Source organism: Hyperoodon ampullatus (genome assembly GCF_949752795.1).
Source record: "Hyperoodon ampullatus genome assembly, chromosome: 8".
In the NCBI taxonomy this organism is placed as follows: Eukaryota; Metazoa; Chordata; class Mammalia; order Artiodactyla; family Ziphiidae; genus Hyperoodon; species Hyperoodon ampullatus.
The window spans coordinates 85,133,096-85,149,419 of NC_136921.1; the positions used below are offsets into that span (position 1 = coordinate 85,133,096).

Below are 16,324 nucleotides of genomic sequence, written 5' to 3' on the forward strand. Positions count from 1 at the left end.
CCTCTCACCGCCGTGGCCTCTCCCATTGCGGAGCACAGGCTCCGGACGCACAGGCCCAGCGGCCATGGCTCACGGGCCCAGCCGCTCCGCGGCATGTGGGATCCTCCCGGATCGGGGCATGAACCCGCGTCCCCTCCATCGGCAGGCGGACTCTCAACCATTGCGCCACCAGGGAAGCCTCTTTGCCTATTTTTTTAAAGAGAGGCTATCACGATTTATTTTTCCATTTAACTTAATACTTGCCTATTTCACTGGATCAATTTCTCCATAAAACATTACAGTTTTCTTTCACAATACCTTATTTTAAATGGCACATTCTTATTCTTCCTTCTTTTAGATTCTGTTACAAGCTAAGATATTCACAGGCTGCTTACAGTACTCATATGTTCTGCCCTCTTTTTTTTTTTACTGTGGCAAAATATATATAAGATAAATTTTTTAACACTTTAACCATTTTTAGGTATGCAATTCAATGACATTAAATACATTCTCAATGTTTTGCAGCCATCACCACTATCCATTTCTGGAACTTTTTTATCATCCCAAAAGAAACTCTACCCATTAATAACAGTAGGGAACTTATATTTTTAGGATCTTTTGAAATGGAACCCAGTTTACATCACATATATTTATTTCACCTTTGACTCATTTCAGGTTAGTTCATTTTCATAACTGTCACTGGTTGTTACTATTAGTTTGTGAAAGGATGATTCCTTGAAATGACAAATGTGGTTATTTTGAAAATATGTATATTTTTCCATTATATATACAATGCACACAACTTTTTATATATTGCATATACTTTGAAGTTGAACATATATATATTTATATACTGTAAACTTATATAACTTATTATTTTAGGAAACTCAAGAATATACCCAAAATGTTGTGAGATACTGCCTTGAAGCTCTTCAAGATTGGTTTGAGGCTATTAACTTCGTAGATGAGGTATGTATATTTTTGATATACGTAAAAGCATTTAAGAAAAGTGTTAGATCTCATTTAACATTGAAAATAATGAATATCTTTTCATGGGATAAGGGAAAGGTGTTGGAATAAACATAAAATCCCTAGGCTTTAAAAAAGGAGAAGTAAGAGACCAGTTGTTTGACACTTAGGAGATTCTACAGTACATTAACTATTTGCTTATTTCCTAGAGAAGGGCATAATTTTTTTAATGTTATTAAATGTATATTTCTCAGGAGTTCATTCAAAGAGATAAAAGTGACAGTGCAAATGTGAACAGAATAGGGGAGATGTATGGAAAGGGTATCACAACTTTATTAATTTGTCAGTGTTCTCCTCTGGGCATGAATAAAGATGATTGTTTGTTTGTTTTTTAACATCTTTATTGGAGTATAATTGCTTTACAATGGTGTGTTAGTGTCTGCTTTATAACAAATTAAATCAGCTATACATATACATATATCCCTGTGTCTCCTCCCTCTTGCATCTCCCTGCCTCCCACCCTCCCTATCCCACCCCTCTAGGTGGTCACAGAGTACTGAGCTGATCTCCCTGTGCTATGCGGCTGCTTCCCACTAGCTATCTATTTTACATTTGGTAGTGTATATATGTCCATGCCACTCTCTCATTTCGTCCCAGCTTACCCTTCCCCCTCCCTGTGTCCTCAAGTCCATTCTCTACATCTGTGTCTTTATTCCTGTCCTGCCCCTAGGTTCTTCAGAACCCTTTTTTTTTTTTTTTTTTTTTTAGATTCCATTTATATGTGTTAGCATACGATATTTGTTTTCCTCTTTCTGATTTACCTCACTCTGTATGACAGGCTCTAGGTCCATCCACAGTAACTCAGTTTCATTTCTTTTTATGGCTGAGTAAGGATGATTGTTGTTGATAATGAACTGAGAAGAATTAAATAAGGGCTTGCTGTTAATTAGTCAGCCAAGTTTCCTATCAGAAGCCCCTTTTATTCCTCTTATGAAGTGGGGTCAAAATTTGCCAGATGTGGAAGGAAGAGCACTCCTTATCTCATTTCTGAACTCTGGGCAGATGCAGCTCCTGGTGTCTTAGGCCGGGGCGTGGAGAGGAGGGGCTTTTATTTATTTATTTTCCTTAAAAATTTTTTCTTTTACCCAATCATAAACTTATTGAAAAGTTGGAAGTAGAGTACAAAGAACTTTTTTTTTTTTTTTTTTTTTTTGCTGTATGCGGGCCTCTCACTGTTGTGGCCTCTCCCGTTGCGGAGCACAGGCTCCGGACGCGCAGGCTCAGCGGCCATGGCTCACAGGCCCAGCCGCTCCGCGGCATGTGGGATCTTCCCAGACCGGGGCACGAACCCGTGTCCCCTGCATCGGCAGGCGGACTCTCAACCACTGCGCCACCAGGGAAGCCCTACAAAGAACTTTTTCTTGAACTATTTGAGAGTTAACATGTTAGCTTGATGCCCATAACTCCCAAATACTTTAGTATCCATTTCCTATAAGCCAGGACATTCTCTTTCTTATATAAACAGAGACAACCATAAAAATTAGGAAATTAACTTTATTATATTATTACTATGTAAATCTTAGAACTCATTCATGTTTTACAAATTGTCCATTGATTGCCCTTTATAGCAAAAGGATCCTATTTAGAGTCACGTGTTGCATTTAGTTATCATGTCTCTAGTCTCCTGGAATGATTTCTCATTCTTTGCCTTTCAGGGCAATAATGTTGTGAAGAATACAGCTCAGTTATTTTTGTAGAACACCCCTCAATTTGGGTTTTCTTATGAGTAGGTTCAGATTATGCATCTTTTGCAGGAATATTACAGAAGTGATGTTGCAGTCTTTTCATTGCACCCTCTTTAGTGGTTTATGATCTTTGTTTGTCCTATTACTGATGATATTCTCTTTGTTCATTTGATTAGGGTGGTACCAGCCAGACTTCTTTACCATAAAGTTACCCTTTTTCTCATCGTAATTAATAAAGTATTTTGTGAGGACGTGCTTTAAAGCTATTTAAATACATCTGTTTTCTCATCTAATTTTTAGTTCATTCACTAATTTTCTGCTTTGGAGATTCATAGTTTCTTTTATTCACTGGGTTATAGTCCAATACTACTATTATTTGATGCTCAGATTGTTTCAGATGTGGCCAGTGAGAGCCCCTTCAAGCAGGTTTCTGTGTTCTTTTGACTTGTCCCGTTATTCTTTGAGCACTTCTGTTCTTAGTGGCTCAACAAGATGTTTCAGGCTCACCTTATATTTTCCCTATTCTACCCCTGGAATCAGTCATTTTTTTAAGGATCTTTTGTTACTTTTAGTAGAAAACAGTGTTGAGAAAGCAAGATCTGGATGCTTGGTGGGCTCACTGCTATCGAGGTATTAACTGCTCCCAGGCCTTCTCAGTGAACAGAGGTTCAGAATATATGTATGCATTTATGTATATAGATGTACATATCTGCATCTATATTTATTTCTCTATTATATATATTGAAAGCTGTGAGTTCTAGCTGATACTTTATATTCCAGTATAGCACAGGACTTATTCTAGTTTTCTCTAACAGTGAGAAACCTGGCTTCCATTATCCTTAATATATTTATTTCTTTGACCAGTCCTCTTATATAGAACCAATTTCTCATATCAGTTGCCTCCCTTTTCCCTACATGGATGCCCTCTTCTCCCTGCATTCTGTCCCCCACCCTGCCCTACATATGGACACCCTCCTCATCCCACTTGGACTCCAACTCCCCACCTTGGGCTACCCTTCTGTGAAGAATCCTTCTCGCCCTATGTGTGCTTTGAATTCCCACACCAGGCATTTCTTCATTCTGGCTGCCCTCCTTATCCTGCTTTGGCTTTGATGCCCCATACTGGGTCCTTTTCACCTGTGGATAATCTCCTCACCTTGCTTGAATTTTGATTCCTTATTCCAGGCTGGCACCCTGTGTCATTGCCCCCTTTACCTCTGTCAGGTTCTGGCTTCTCATCCCTGGTCAGTCCCCACTCTCCTCACCCTGATTGGCTCTGACATAGTATACTGGGCTGCTGTGTGGATGCCCTAACTCCGTATGCCAGGCCACACCCCACTTCTGTGTAGATGCTCTTCACCCTGGAAAACCACTGACATTTCCCCCCACCCTGCCCCAGCACACACAGTTGTCCTCCTCACCCTGGGCTCTGATATCCCTTTTCAGGCTCCTCACCTATAGATGGTTTATTTTGCCTCTTAACACCTCCCTGCCAGTGGCTTTAGGACTGAATTATTTATGAAGGGAAGAGCCTCCTACTATCTTTAACTCTCATCCTTCCTGCCTCAAACTAATTTGTCTTCCATCCCTGATTACTCCTCCTCCAATATTTGTGCCTGCCTTTAGCCTTCAACCTGGCCATTTTGCCCATTTGGATTCTGATTCTGCCTTCACCAAATCACCGATTCGTTTCTTGTCTAAATGTTGGTACTTAAGCTTAAGCTTTGTTTATATAAATGGTAATGAGTCAGTCTTTAAAGAAAACATTCTCCATTCTCCACAGAGCTCCATCCTGCTTTTAACTTTTAACCTGCTTCACTATTTCTTCACCCCATCGAGGATTAGTCCTTCAGCTGGGGCTTCAGCTGAAGCTTCTCTCAGTCCAATTCTCATTAGTATTTGAAACTTTAGGAATTATTGTTGAAATGGTGGCATCACTAAGACAACAGGAAGATTGAACTAGGGGAAAATTATTATTACACACAGAGGGTTAGGTAGTATTTGACATGAAATTAATCCACGGTTGAACTTGGGGTGGATTTACGGATAGTTAGAATCAAGTATAGTATACAGAGCAGCTGAATTCAAGGAAATAGTGTGTGTGTGTATATATATACACACACATATATATGTGTATATATACACACACACACACACTTTTAAATTAATTAATTAATTAATTAATTTTTGGCTGTGTTGGGTCTTCGTTGCTGCGCGCAGGCTTTCTCTGGTTGTGGTGAGCAGGGGCTACTCTTCGTTGTGTTGCACGAGCTTCTCATTGCGGTGGCTTCTCTCATTGTGGAGCACGGGCTCTAGGTGCGTGGGCTTCTGTGGTTCTGGTGTGTGGGCTCAGTAGTTGTGGCTCGTGGGCTCTAGAACACAGGCTCAGTAGTTGTAGCGCACGGGCTTAGTTGCTCCACGGCATGTGGGATCTTCCCGGACCAGGGCTTGAACCCGTGTCCTCTGCATTGGCAGGCGGATTCTTAACCACTGTGCCACCAGGGAAACCCCAGTATATTTGTTTTTAACACAGAAATATTTTAGGAAGATATTGAATGTTGTAAAAAAATTTTTTTTAAATATTTATTTGGCTGCGCTGGGTCTTAGTTGCAGCATGTGGGATCTTCGTTGTGACCTGTGGGATCTTTAGTTGTGGCATGTGAGATCTAGTTCCCTGACCACGGATCGAACCTGGGCCCCCTGCATTGGGAGCATGGAGTCTTAACCACTGGACCACCAGGGAAGTCCCAAATGTTGCAAAAATTTATATAGATTTTTAATAGAAAAGAAAATAAGTACAGAATTTAAGGAATCAACCAATATATCCTTTACGATGTTTAAAAGTTTCTTCTTTCTTAAAGTGCTTTGATATATTTGTTTCTCAAAACAACCCTGTGAAGTAGGGAAGATATTATTATCACTCCCTTTTTTTCAAATGTAAAATGGAGATGCAGAGATACTAAATGACTTGCCTCTAGTTGTATAGCAAACTCCTGGTATTTCTGGGTCCAGATCCCATGTCTCTCAACTTCTTGTCTGGTCGTATTTCAACTGTACTGGCTTTGGCTGTGGAAGGAGCTTTAGAGTCAGGCATACCTGAGTGGACACTATGTGATCTTGGTCTTGGACAGTTTTTGTTTTTTTTTTTAAAACATTGCCGAGTCCACCTTCTCATCTGTTTATTTAAGATAATAATATTAGCCAATGAGGATTGACTAAGAGGCACATATTTCATGTGTGATAAATATTTGTTCTTCCTTCAGCCTTGAGAGTGGAGGTCAGAAGTTATCACAGTAATCCAGCACAGAATAAGCAAATAATATTTTTTTGAACTGGATTAAGGCAAATCAAACAGTCACTTAGAAACACAGGATGGAATAAATTTTCCCAAAGTACAGGCCATTTAAGAATCCTCAAATACTGAATATCATTTATGAGTATGTAGCAGAGCAACATTTATGAGTATATAGCAACATTTATGAGTATATAGCAGAGTGGTTTGATTAGAGTCATCTCTTATAAGATGGAAGTAGAACATGTGTTCATCCAGCAAATATTTATCGAATGTTTACTGTGTTCTAAACACTGGGGATACAGTGATGAAACGGTGCCTAATTTAAGGAAATGGAAGACAAATAAATGGCTAATTTGATCAGAGGGCTTCTGTAAAGTTGTGACCAAGGTGCTATGGAGGAGAATAGAGTGGAGCATCTCATTTACCGTGAGGGACTCAGGAAAAGCTTCCTAGCAGAAATGTCACTTCAGCAAAGTCTTAAAGGTATGTTAATCCAGTGGGAGCAAGGATGTATAGTATTTGAGGCAGAGGGAAAGGCATATACAAAGGCACTACCTATGGTGCATGAGTTTATATGACAGGAGATGAGGCTGGAGAGGTAAGCCCTGTCTCTCAAGAGTCAGAAGGTTAAAGGAAGTTAAAACTATAAGGAGCCATTAAAAGATGATGAATGGGGCTTCCCTGGTGGCGCAGTGGTTGAGTCAGCCTGCCGATGCAGGGGACACGGGTTCGTGCCCCGGTCCGGGAAGATCCCACATGCCGTGGAGCGACTGGGCCCGTGAGCCATGGCTGCTGAGCCTGGGCGTCCGGAGCCTGTGCTCCGCAACAGGAGAGGCCACAACAGTGAGAGGCCCGCGTAACACACACACACACACACAAAAAAAAGATGATGAATGGAGAAGTACAAGGTTAAATTAATGTTTTGGTAAGACCACCTCCTGGCAATATATCAAGGTTTAAATAGATGTACTAATTAAGGTTCTTTTGAATACAAGGAAAAAAACATTTTTGAGGCAGCCTAATTTAAAGGAGGAATAATTTATTATGAGTACAGAGAGGTCTTTCAGGGATCTTATGGCACCTGGACTTCAGGAACTGAGTGGAAAGCTGAACAGGAACTCCTGTCTCTTGCTTTTGCTTTGGCCTTTCTGCCTCATTTTTTCTTCCCTTTCTGTAGATTGGTTTTCTGTGCTTTTTTGCCTATGTGGTTAAATATTACCTTCCTACAGTTGCCTAATATTGCAGTTTCAGCCATAGTCCAAGACTGTCTGCAGATGTCTTTAAATCTAGTTCAATTTTCAAGTGAAGAGAGAACCTCATTGCCCACGATGGGTTAGGTATCTCCTGCCCTGATCCAGTCAGATGTGGCTACTGAACTTGACTGTCAGGCTCCAGTCCCTGTGTGTGTGTATTTGGAAGTGGTGTAGGAAGGGACATTCTGAGAAGATGGGGAAGGTTGTGAGCTAGGCAGATACCACAGAAAGTTTCTTACAGAGGGTAAGAATAGAAGTAGCAAAGGCTAGCACGGAAATCTAGGCACTAAATGTTGAGGGCCAGAGCTAAGGTTAGTTAGGGGCAGTATGGAAAGAGAGGAGGAAGTAAAGTTAAGAGGTATTTAGAAAATCAGACACACTTTGATGCCTTATGAAAGGTAGGAGGTTTGAGAGAAGGACGCAGTCTACATTTCAGATTTGTATTACTGGGAATTTGGAGAAGAAACATTGAGGAGGATTGAGTTTTAGGGCAAAGATGCTGAGTTTGGTTTGGACACAGTGTATTTGTGGTCCCCATGGGATATTAAATGTTGATGTTCAGTAAACACTTGAATGTAGGGTTTGGAGTTCAGGAGTGAGATTTCTGCTGAGATTTGGGAGTCATCTTGGGTTGGCAGTTGACGCTATGAACTGGATAAAGTCACCTAGAATGAGAAGAGTAGAAAGCTAAGAATGGAATCTGAGGACCACCTCAGTATATATGGAAGGAGTGGAAAAAGAGTTTTTCAAGTGACTAATTTGTGACGTTGGACAAGAGGGGATTATGGAATATAACACTGTAGAAGAATGTGTGTTTAGCATATGTTCAAGCCTTAAAAGACAAGATAGAGTCTATGGCTTAGTAATTAATAGAAATGTGTGTTGGGTACTATGTTCTCTTACTTGATCCTCACAGCCATCCAACTGCTTATTATCTCCACTTTACAGGTCAGGCAACTTAGACACAGAGAAATTAAGTAACTTGCTCACAGTTTTTTTTTTTTTTTTTTTTTTTTTTTGCGGTACGCGGGCCTCTCACTGCTGTGGCCTCTCCCGTTGCGGAGCACAGGCTCTGGACGCGCAGGCCCAGTGGCCATGGCTCACGGGCCCAGCTGCTCTGCGGCATGTGGGATCTTCCCGGACCGGGGCACGAACCCGTGTCCCCTGCATCGGCAGGCGGACTCTCAACCACTGCGCCACCAGGGAAGCCCCTTGCTCACAGTTTTACAGCTGTAGGTGGCAGAATCAGGATTTGAACTCCTGCAAATCCAGCGTTTAAGAGTCTGCTCTTAACCACTGTTCTTGACGCCTGCCTTAGAAGGAAATGCAAGGAGATTCTGATTTAGCTAGTTAGTATAGTTATGTTACTAAAATGATTATAGTAATGGAAGGCAAACTTGTTTTAGTTTTATTTTTGATTGTGGTAAACTGCACATAAAATAAAATTTACCATCTTATTAACCTTTTTTAAAGTATACAGTTCAGTAGTGTATTCACATTGTTGTGCACCCAACCTCCAGAACTTTTTGTTTTGCAAAACTGAAACTCTATACCCAATAAACTCCCCATTTTTCCTTCCCACCAGCCTCTGACAACATCATTATACTTCATGTCTCTATAAGGTACTGTAAGTACCTCATATAAGTGGAATCATACAGTATATCTATTTTTGTGACTGGCTTATTTCACTTAGGATAATGTCTTGAAGGTTCATCCATATTACAGCATGTGTCAGAAATTCCTTCCTTTTTATGAAAGCCAAATGTTTATTTGTTAGAACAACTTTCTTTAGACATTTATTCACATGTTGAGGAAGATCTTTTTCTCATATCGGTTTTGGAAAAAACTGTTTTAGGGGTGGGGACATATTGCACATCTTTATAACTCTATACTGGTATTTGAGTGTTTTGGGTAAAACTTTTTAACAGGAGAAAACTTTACTAAAAACTTATAGAAGCATTAAAAACAAATAATACCTTTTAATTTTTCTTGTCTGTTTGAGAAGGACAACTGTGTTGTACTTTGTCCCTGTAGTGATAGCGTGACCCATGGGAGTCACAGATTTAAAATACAGTTTTTATAGTATTCACAAGGATAGCAAAGGTCTTTGATGTATACTGTACTAAGCTTTCCTATAGAAACTGTGTGTTCACCACTGATATGGGGAGCATCTCATCCAACTAGGTAAGCCTTTTAACTGCACCTCAGTTTAGGGCTGTAGTCAGAGCCTCTTACCGTTCTGAATATAACAGCGGAGTTCAGGCTAGCTTTTCAGTTCACTACTTGTTAACTTTAGGAAGTTACTTAAGTTTTTTAAACTTGAATTTCCCTATTTATAAAATGGAATATTCAGTTTCTACCCCATTGGGTTCTCCTAGGATTAAATTAAATCTGAATGAAGTGCTTATTAGCACAGTGACCGGCACATAGTAAGTGCTTAGTGAATGTTAGCTGTAATTATTGTTCTTGTTACTATCGTCATGTTTGTTATGCATGCATTTGAAGATTCTGAAATGGCCTACTGTAAAGGGAAATCTATTCCATCCCTTGTTCAGATGCTTCAGAGGATTCAACATTGAGGAGTATACAGTTTCTGCCTTTAAGGAACTTACATTTAAAATGGAATAATTTTATCTACAGTGGGTTTTTAATCTATAACTTCTAAAATTGTACTTTTTGATTAGAAAGTATAGGGGAATAAATCAAGGTGAAAGTGTGGTTTTAGCATTTTAAAACCTTCTTTGAATTCGGTAAAGGATTCTTTGACTTGTGGATTTTGTTTGTTTATTTGCAGCCAGCACCTAACCAAGTCACTTTTCATCTGCCACTACATCGTTATTATGCTATGTTTTTGAGTAAGGTAAGAGTGTCATTAAACAACTCTGTTTGTTTGTTTTTTGAATATTGGGAATTATGTATTGAATTAATAACATTTTTTATCATAATTTTTAGGCTGTGAAATGTCAAGAACTAGATTTGGATTCTGTTTTACCAGATCAGGAAATGTTAATGAAACTAATGATTCATCCACTCCAAATTCAGGTATGTTTTCAGGCTTTTAAAAGGTTTTGAATTCCTTGGTTAAGTGATTCTTCCTTTATTTTATTTGTATGCCTTTATCATTGTTTTATAGCCAAAATGTTTGAAATTAAAAAAAAATTAGTTTTTGTATTTTTACCGGATTATATTTTGGGTTTTTTTTGTTTTTTTTTTAAATGAGATTTACATTTAGTTATAATTTCCCCAGGAATTCTTTTCACTATATTTACTTATGGGGGGGTTTAACATACTACAGCACTGTTTTGGGAGTCAGGAGACCCAACAAATTCTAGCCTTGGTGCCACCACTATTTTATTGTCTATGTTGTTTGGAGTGATTCACCTACTTGATTCTTGGTTTCCCCATCTATAAAGTGAGAGGAGAGAAAAGAGAGAAGAGTTAGCCTACATATGCACTGTGGTTTCTTTCATTTCTAACACTGATTTTGTGGACCACCTTTTATATACATTAGAGGGATTTGCACTTCAGTTTATTTTTCCTGGAAATTTTAGATTTGTTAATCATTATTGAACTTTACCTGTGGGAGTTAGGAACAAATGAGATGAAGTTATGACTGTGCTTAGTTTTGGTTGATACAGGACATAAATACATGAAGAATTAAATATTAATATAGTAAGAAAATTTATTCTAATCTGATCTGCTCTTGCCAAATTTTAGAAAATGAATAGATTGAAGGTTGAGTTAGGGTGAATTAAAGACATAGATTATATTCATTGATGTTGAAAGGTGAACGGTTAGCTTGTTTGATGCTTATTCCTGTGTTTCTTTAAGCATTATGTATTTTTTTTTGAAGAGGAAAAAGTTAAATGTAATCGTCAGTGATTCCTCATTAAAGATTTCAGTGAATATTGTTATAAATGTATCCAGGTGTCATCATGGAAAACTAACTCATGTATAAACTCTAGAAGAAGGGACTGTATAAAATACAATGATCATCCTAAAATTTAAAATTATATATTTGAATTGAATATCTTAAACATTGGACAGAATGTCAGGCTTATGCTGTGATTAAGTTATAAAATATTTTGAAATGATTGTTTATTGTAACAGGATTTTATAAAGGTTGACTTTAGATGACTTCTTTGTCCAATTTACTTAATTTTTGTTTTACTAGGCAAGTCTTGCCGAAATCCATAGCAATATGTGGGTAAGAAATGGTCTGCAAATCAAAGGACAAGCCATGACCTATGTCCAGTCTCATTTCTGTAATTCCATGATTGATCCTGACATTTACCTATTACAGGTAAGCCAACTTGATGATGCAGATGTTGTACTTTAGAAGTATCTCATTTGTACCTGTGAGATTTTAATTTATAGAGGTGGCTAAATGATGACATGGAGAGGTCAGTGCTATTGAGAGAAGAATTTTATTACTTATAATTTCCAAAGGAAGGGGGCATGCCATACTACGCAGGACCAGAGGGGAAGCATTAGATTTTGGTCAGGAGGCAGAAGGAGGAGTGAGGGGAAATCCTAGACCAGAAACTTTATTGGGGTTTCTATAGGAACGGCAAGGCAGGGCAGGGGAAGTAGTTTAGGATTGGCTAGTTTGAATAATCTTGGTGGGCTCTGGGGCATAAAGGCTATCTGGTACCTGCACTGGGCAGGGGGCCAGGGGGAATATTGGCTTGGTATGTGAGTTAAATAAAGGGCATGAGTGACTTGCATATGAGAGACTTACTCCCAGGTGAGCTGTTTACTGTCTTTTGGAATTAGCCTCGCCTTTAGAAGGGTAGTTTCTCTCCTGGTCTGTAGGGCCCCCCTAGATGATGCCAGAACATCAGAAGATACAGAAAATAAAAAATATGATTAACACAAGAAGTAAAACTGGGGAAATCCCTGGCGGTCCAGCGGTTAAGACTTGGTGCTTTCCCTGCTGTGGCCCGGGTTCAATCCCTGGTTGGGGGACTAAGATCCTGCAAGCCGCGTGGCGTGGCTGGAAAAAGAAAAAAAGAAGTAAAACTGAATATTGAGAAATAAAGATTGTGGGTTTTATTTTTTGTCTTTTAAAGGTTTGTGCATCTAGACTTGATCCAGATTATTTTATTTCATCTGTCTTTGAAAGGTAAGCATAATTTTATTAAGACAGGTATTAGGAAGTATTTGGAATTTAAACTAATTTTGTTTTAACTTTAAAAAATCTGTCTCAAATATTTTTTTAATAGATTTAAGGTAGTGGATTTGTTGACAATGGCTTCACAACATCAAAACACAGTACTTGATGCAGAGCATGAGAGATCCATGTTAGAAGGCGCTCTTACATTTCTTGTGATTCTTTTGAGTCTTCGTTTACATTTAGGTAAAAAGCACTAATACAAATACTTGCGTATTAACTATCAACCTCCCTTTCCTCCCCTCTCCTTGTGGTAGTTAACTGGCTTATGGAAAAAAAGGAAAGGATGTATTACCGTTGACACTCCTTTTAGAATATCCTTTAAAAAACCCCTTAAGGGAACTGCAAATATCAGGGTAGTTAAACTGCAGTTATATTGGGGCATTGTATTCTTTGCTCTTTAATTTTGGAAGCATCTCATTTTTGGTATTTATGCTTAATAAATTGTGTGGTAAGTTGTTTCTTTATAATATATAGATATTCAGATTTATTAATTCTATTTTTAATTTTAGGAATGTCTGATGATGAGATTCTCAGAGCAGAGATGGTAGCCCAGCTGTGTATGAATGACAGAACACATAGTTCATTGCTGGACCTCATATCCTTTTAAAAGTTTAATTTTCTGTTAGTTGCAGGATCTAAGTTGTAAGTAGTATTTATGGATTAGAGATCTATCACTTTGTGATTAAAATGGTTTTTTTGAAGTTGAAAAATAATACGGAGAAAAACTCCAATTGTTTGTTCAATTCTGTGTTCAAGACCACTGGTAGATTTTTTTGCCTCTGTCGTCTCTCAGGGTACTCTTGTTAGACCTTGGTTAGGCATCAGGACTGGTGGCTCTGGGCACCCCAGGATCTGACCTTTAAGGACAGCAATAGTGAAAGGGAGCTGGACACTTGGTGAAAGGCAGCTAGGTCTACTAGGCTGGAATTCATGGTTAAAATTTAGAGGTATATCTTATAATTATTATTACCAGAGCTTTAAACATTCTGAGGATTTTTTTCTTAGAATTCAGTTTTAAACCAAGAGATTTTTAAGGGCAAAGACTGTTGTCTACAAACTGTTTGTCGTTGGTTTTTTTTTTGTGGTACGTGGGCCTCTCACTGTTGTGGTCTCTCCCGTTGCGGAGCACAGGCTCCGGACGCGCAGGCTCAGCGGCCATGGCTCACGGGCCCAGCCGCTCCGCGGCATGTGGGATCTTCCCGGACCGGGGCACGAACCCGTGTCCCCTGCATTGGCAGGCAGACTCTCAACCACTGCGCCACCAGGGAAGCCCTGTCTACAGACTTTAAAAACTTATGGTTCTCTGTATAGGACTGAGCATACAATGGACACTTTTAAATTTTTTGATTTGTTGTTTATAAAATTTTAGACAAAGATCATCATGTTATTTTGTGATAAAATTTATTTGTGAATTTTTGACTAAATTTAATTTGTACATTATGATTATGTTTGAAATAATTGGCTAAATTTTGTGAAATAGCTCCTATTAGAAATACCTATTTGATAACCTTGAAGATTTTCTTAGGCAGCCAACAACTTGATACTGTTTGATGATTTCATTCAGCCATTATATACTGTGTATTAGTGCTGTAAAAGAGCAAAACAATTCTCTGTAACTTTGAATTTAGAAGAATTATATAGCTTTAATGTGGAAACCAAGAGGAAAGAATCTTTGTGGTTTTCTTCTTTTTAAAAAAATTTGCTTAGTATCTTTTTCCTTCTTATTTTGAAGATTTTGTGTTTTTGGAAAAATAATCTTTGCTTATAAAAATCTGGGCCGATTTTTAATATACTGTGTTTGATTTTCTAAGGGAAAGTACAACTTTATTTGCAAAAGGATGAAAATGGAGATTAATTTTAAAAGGTTTTTTTTCATTTCCTGAAAGTGTATTAATTTTTGGGGGGGTAAATATACTTCAGAACTACTTCAGCGTGTAATTTATTAGTAGGCTTCTAGATTAAGCTATCTTAATTCACAGTTAATAAAAAGTTATTATTGAACTGTTGTATTATATAGCCCTCTTGTGGCCGACTTTATGTATTACAGCCAATTACTCTGCATATTTTAGCAAAGGAAGTTAGAAACTAGAATACCTTGGTAAGTTTAAATATATGGCTTTTAGTTATTAATTTTTTTCTTGACACATACATCATATTCCAGAAAATCCAAATCCCAAAAGTGGCATTATTCCAGGAAGTTATAGCTTTGAATCAGTTTTATCAGCTGTAGCTGATTTTAAGGCTCCTGTTTTTGAACCTGGAGGTTCTATGCAACAAGGCATGTATACTCCTAAAGGTATGTTTATATACATAAATGTGTTTTTTCAAATATCAGTTTTCTGAAGGTTCGTTGTGTATACTGAAACAAAATGTTTGCCTTTTATTTGTTCAGCTTTGGTTTTTCCCCTCAACTTTCTTATAGATGTATATTTGTCTTTTATGGTGTACAGTGATACTGGTTCCATTTATTTATAAACCTATGGTTTATATTACAGTAAGACTTCTTAGATGACTCTAAATTATAAAAGGAACTTTATATATGAACTCCAGTTTATTTTTGTAAGTGAATGAACTGTAAATGAACCAGAAATTATGAAGCAAAATATATACTTACAAACATTCTGAATGTATTTGCCCTTTAAATTTGATTTTGAAATAGTTCTCACTACCCAAATTTTAACTTGAAACAGTTAAAATCTATGTGGAATACTATAACATTCTCATACATTTTGAACCTGTGTAAATACATAGAAACCTTTTCCATAAGTGGTTGGTTTTCTAAAGTTTTCCCCCTGGATTTGTAGATGACATGCTTGACAAAAGCCAGAAGTAGGTGAAATCCTGATTCATGGTCTTTTCTTCTTCTCTTTCACATTTTCATTAATCTAAGTTAAAATTTTGAAGGAAGTAGCAGTTACATGCTTCTTGCCCCCCTCAGCACTCATTGTCTAAGTGAAAAACTGTTGCCCACTTTGTAGTTGTAAATAGCATGTACCATGTTTGGTAAAACACACCAAAATAAACCTTATCATGTGTGATTTTTCAGAGAGTTCACAAAGGTAGCAAGAACAATCCAGAGTCTCTGGTTGGAATGTATTCCATTAAAGGAAAAGCACAATATTTCTTTATTGTAGAGAACACTTTGTATCTAAAATTTAGATGAGCTTAGAAGTAGAGTGATGTTCTTGTATAATGCAGTGCTTATTAATAAAGTGTGATGTGAGCATAATCTTTGTCACTCATTTGCGGTCCTTATTAAAATACAGGTTCCTATGCCTCAACCCCAATCTGCTCTTATCCAGATCTCTGGGGATTAATTCTGGAAATCTGCTTTTTTACCAAGCTCTGAAGGATGATTGTTACGCACAATAAAGTTTGAGACACTGAGACAGAGCACTGGACATTTGAAGATTAGAATCAAGAAATTGGGTGTCATATTCAGATGCAGTACTGAGTTTTATTAGCCAGTTGTGCGATATTGAGAAAGTCAGTGTTTTATCTTTGGATTTAACTTCTTATTTGTAAAATGAGTGAGTTGGAATAGATGAGTGGTTTTTAAGCTTTTTTAAAAAGTGTTTAAGATAAGCCTTTAGTTTTGGGGAACTAAGCCTTAAGTGAATCTGTTATACAAAAGCAATAAAAGCAAACCTACTCTTGTTAAAGTGAGTGTGGTTAGTGGACATAGCTTCTCATCTGTTTTACCATCTCCTTGCTCCTAAAGTGGCCCCTGGTAAATCTCTGTTGAAATCCAACTTCTTGGAACACTGAAGCCTCCTGGACCAGTTAGTTAAGCACTGAAGTTTTCTTCCATTTCAATGGTTTTATAATTCTGACAAAAACATAATAGAATTAATAACAAAGGTTCTATGTCTTTTTGAAGGCCTATCTTAAGGATCTTAAATCATAC

At 37.8% G+C, this 16,324-nt stretch overlaps 1 protein-coding gene across 1 annotated transcript in view; it reads left to right on the forward strand.

Annotated features, from left to right (window-relative positions):
- The window catches only part of UBR3 (ubiquitin protein ligase E3 component n-recognin 3), a gene marked incomplete at both ends in the record, with an annotated part of 236,220 nt that overhangs the window by 89,060 nt on the left and 130,836 nt on the right, over positions 1-16,324 (forward strand). The window contains 8 exon segments of the mRNA XM_079709824.1: positions 862-948; positions 10,036-10,101; positions 10,194-10,283; positions 11,416-11,544; positions 12,314-12,366; positions 12,467-12,600; positions 12,927-13,018; positions 14,581-14,713. Of these exon segments, the coding sequence (XP_079565950.1) occupies positions 862-948; positions 10,036-10,101; positions 10,194-10,283; positions 11,416-11,544; positions 12,314-12,366; positions 12,467-12,600; positions 12,927-13,018; positions 14,581-14,713 (784 nt within the window).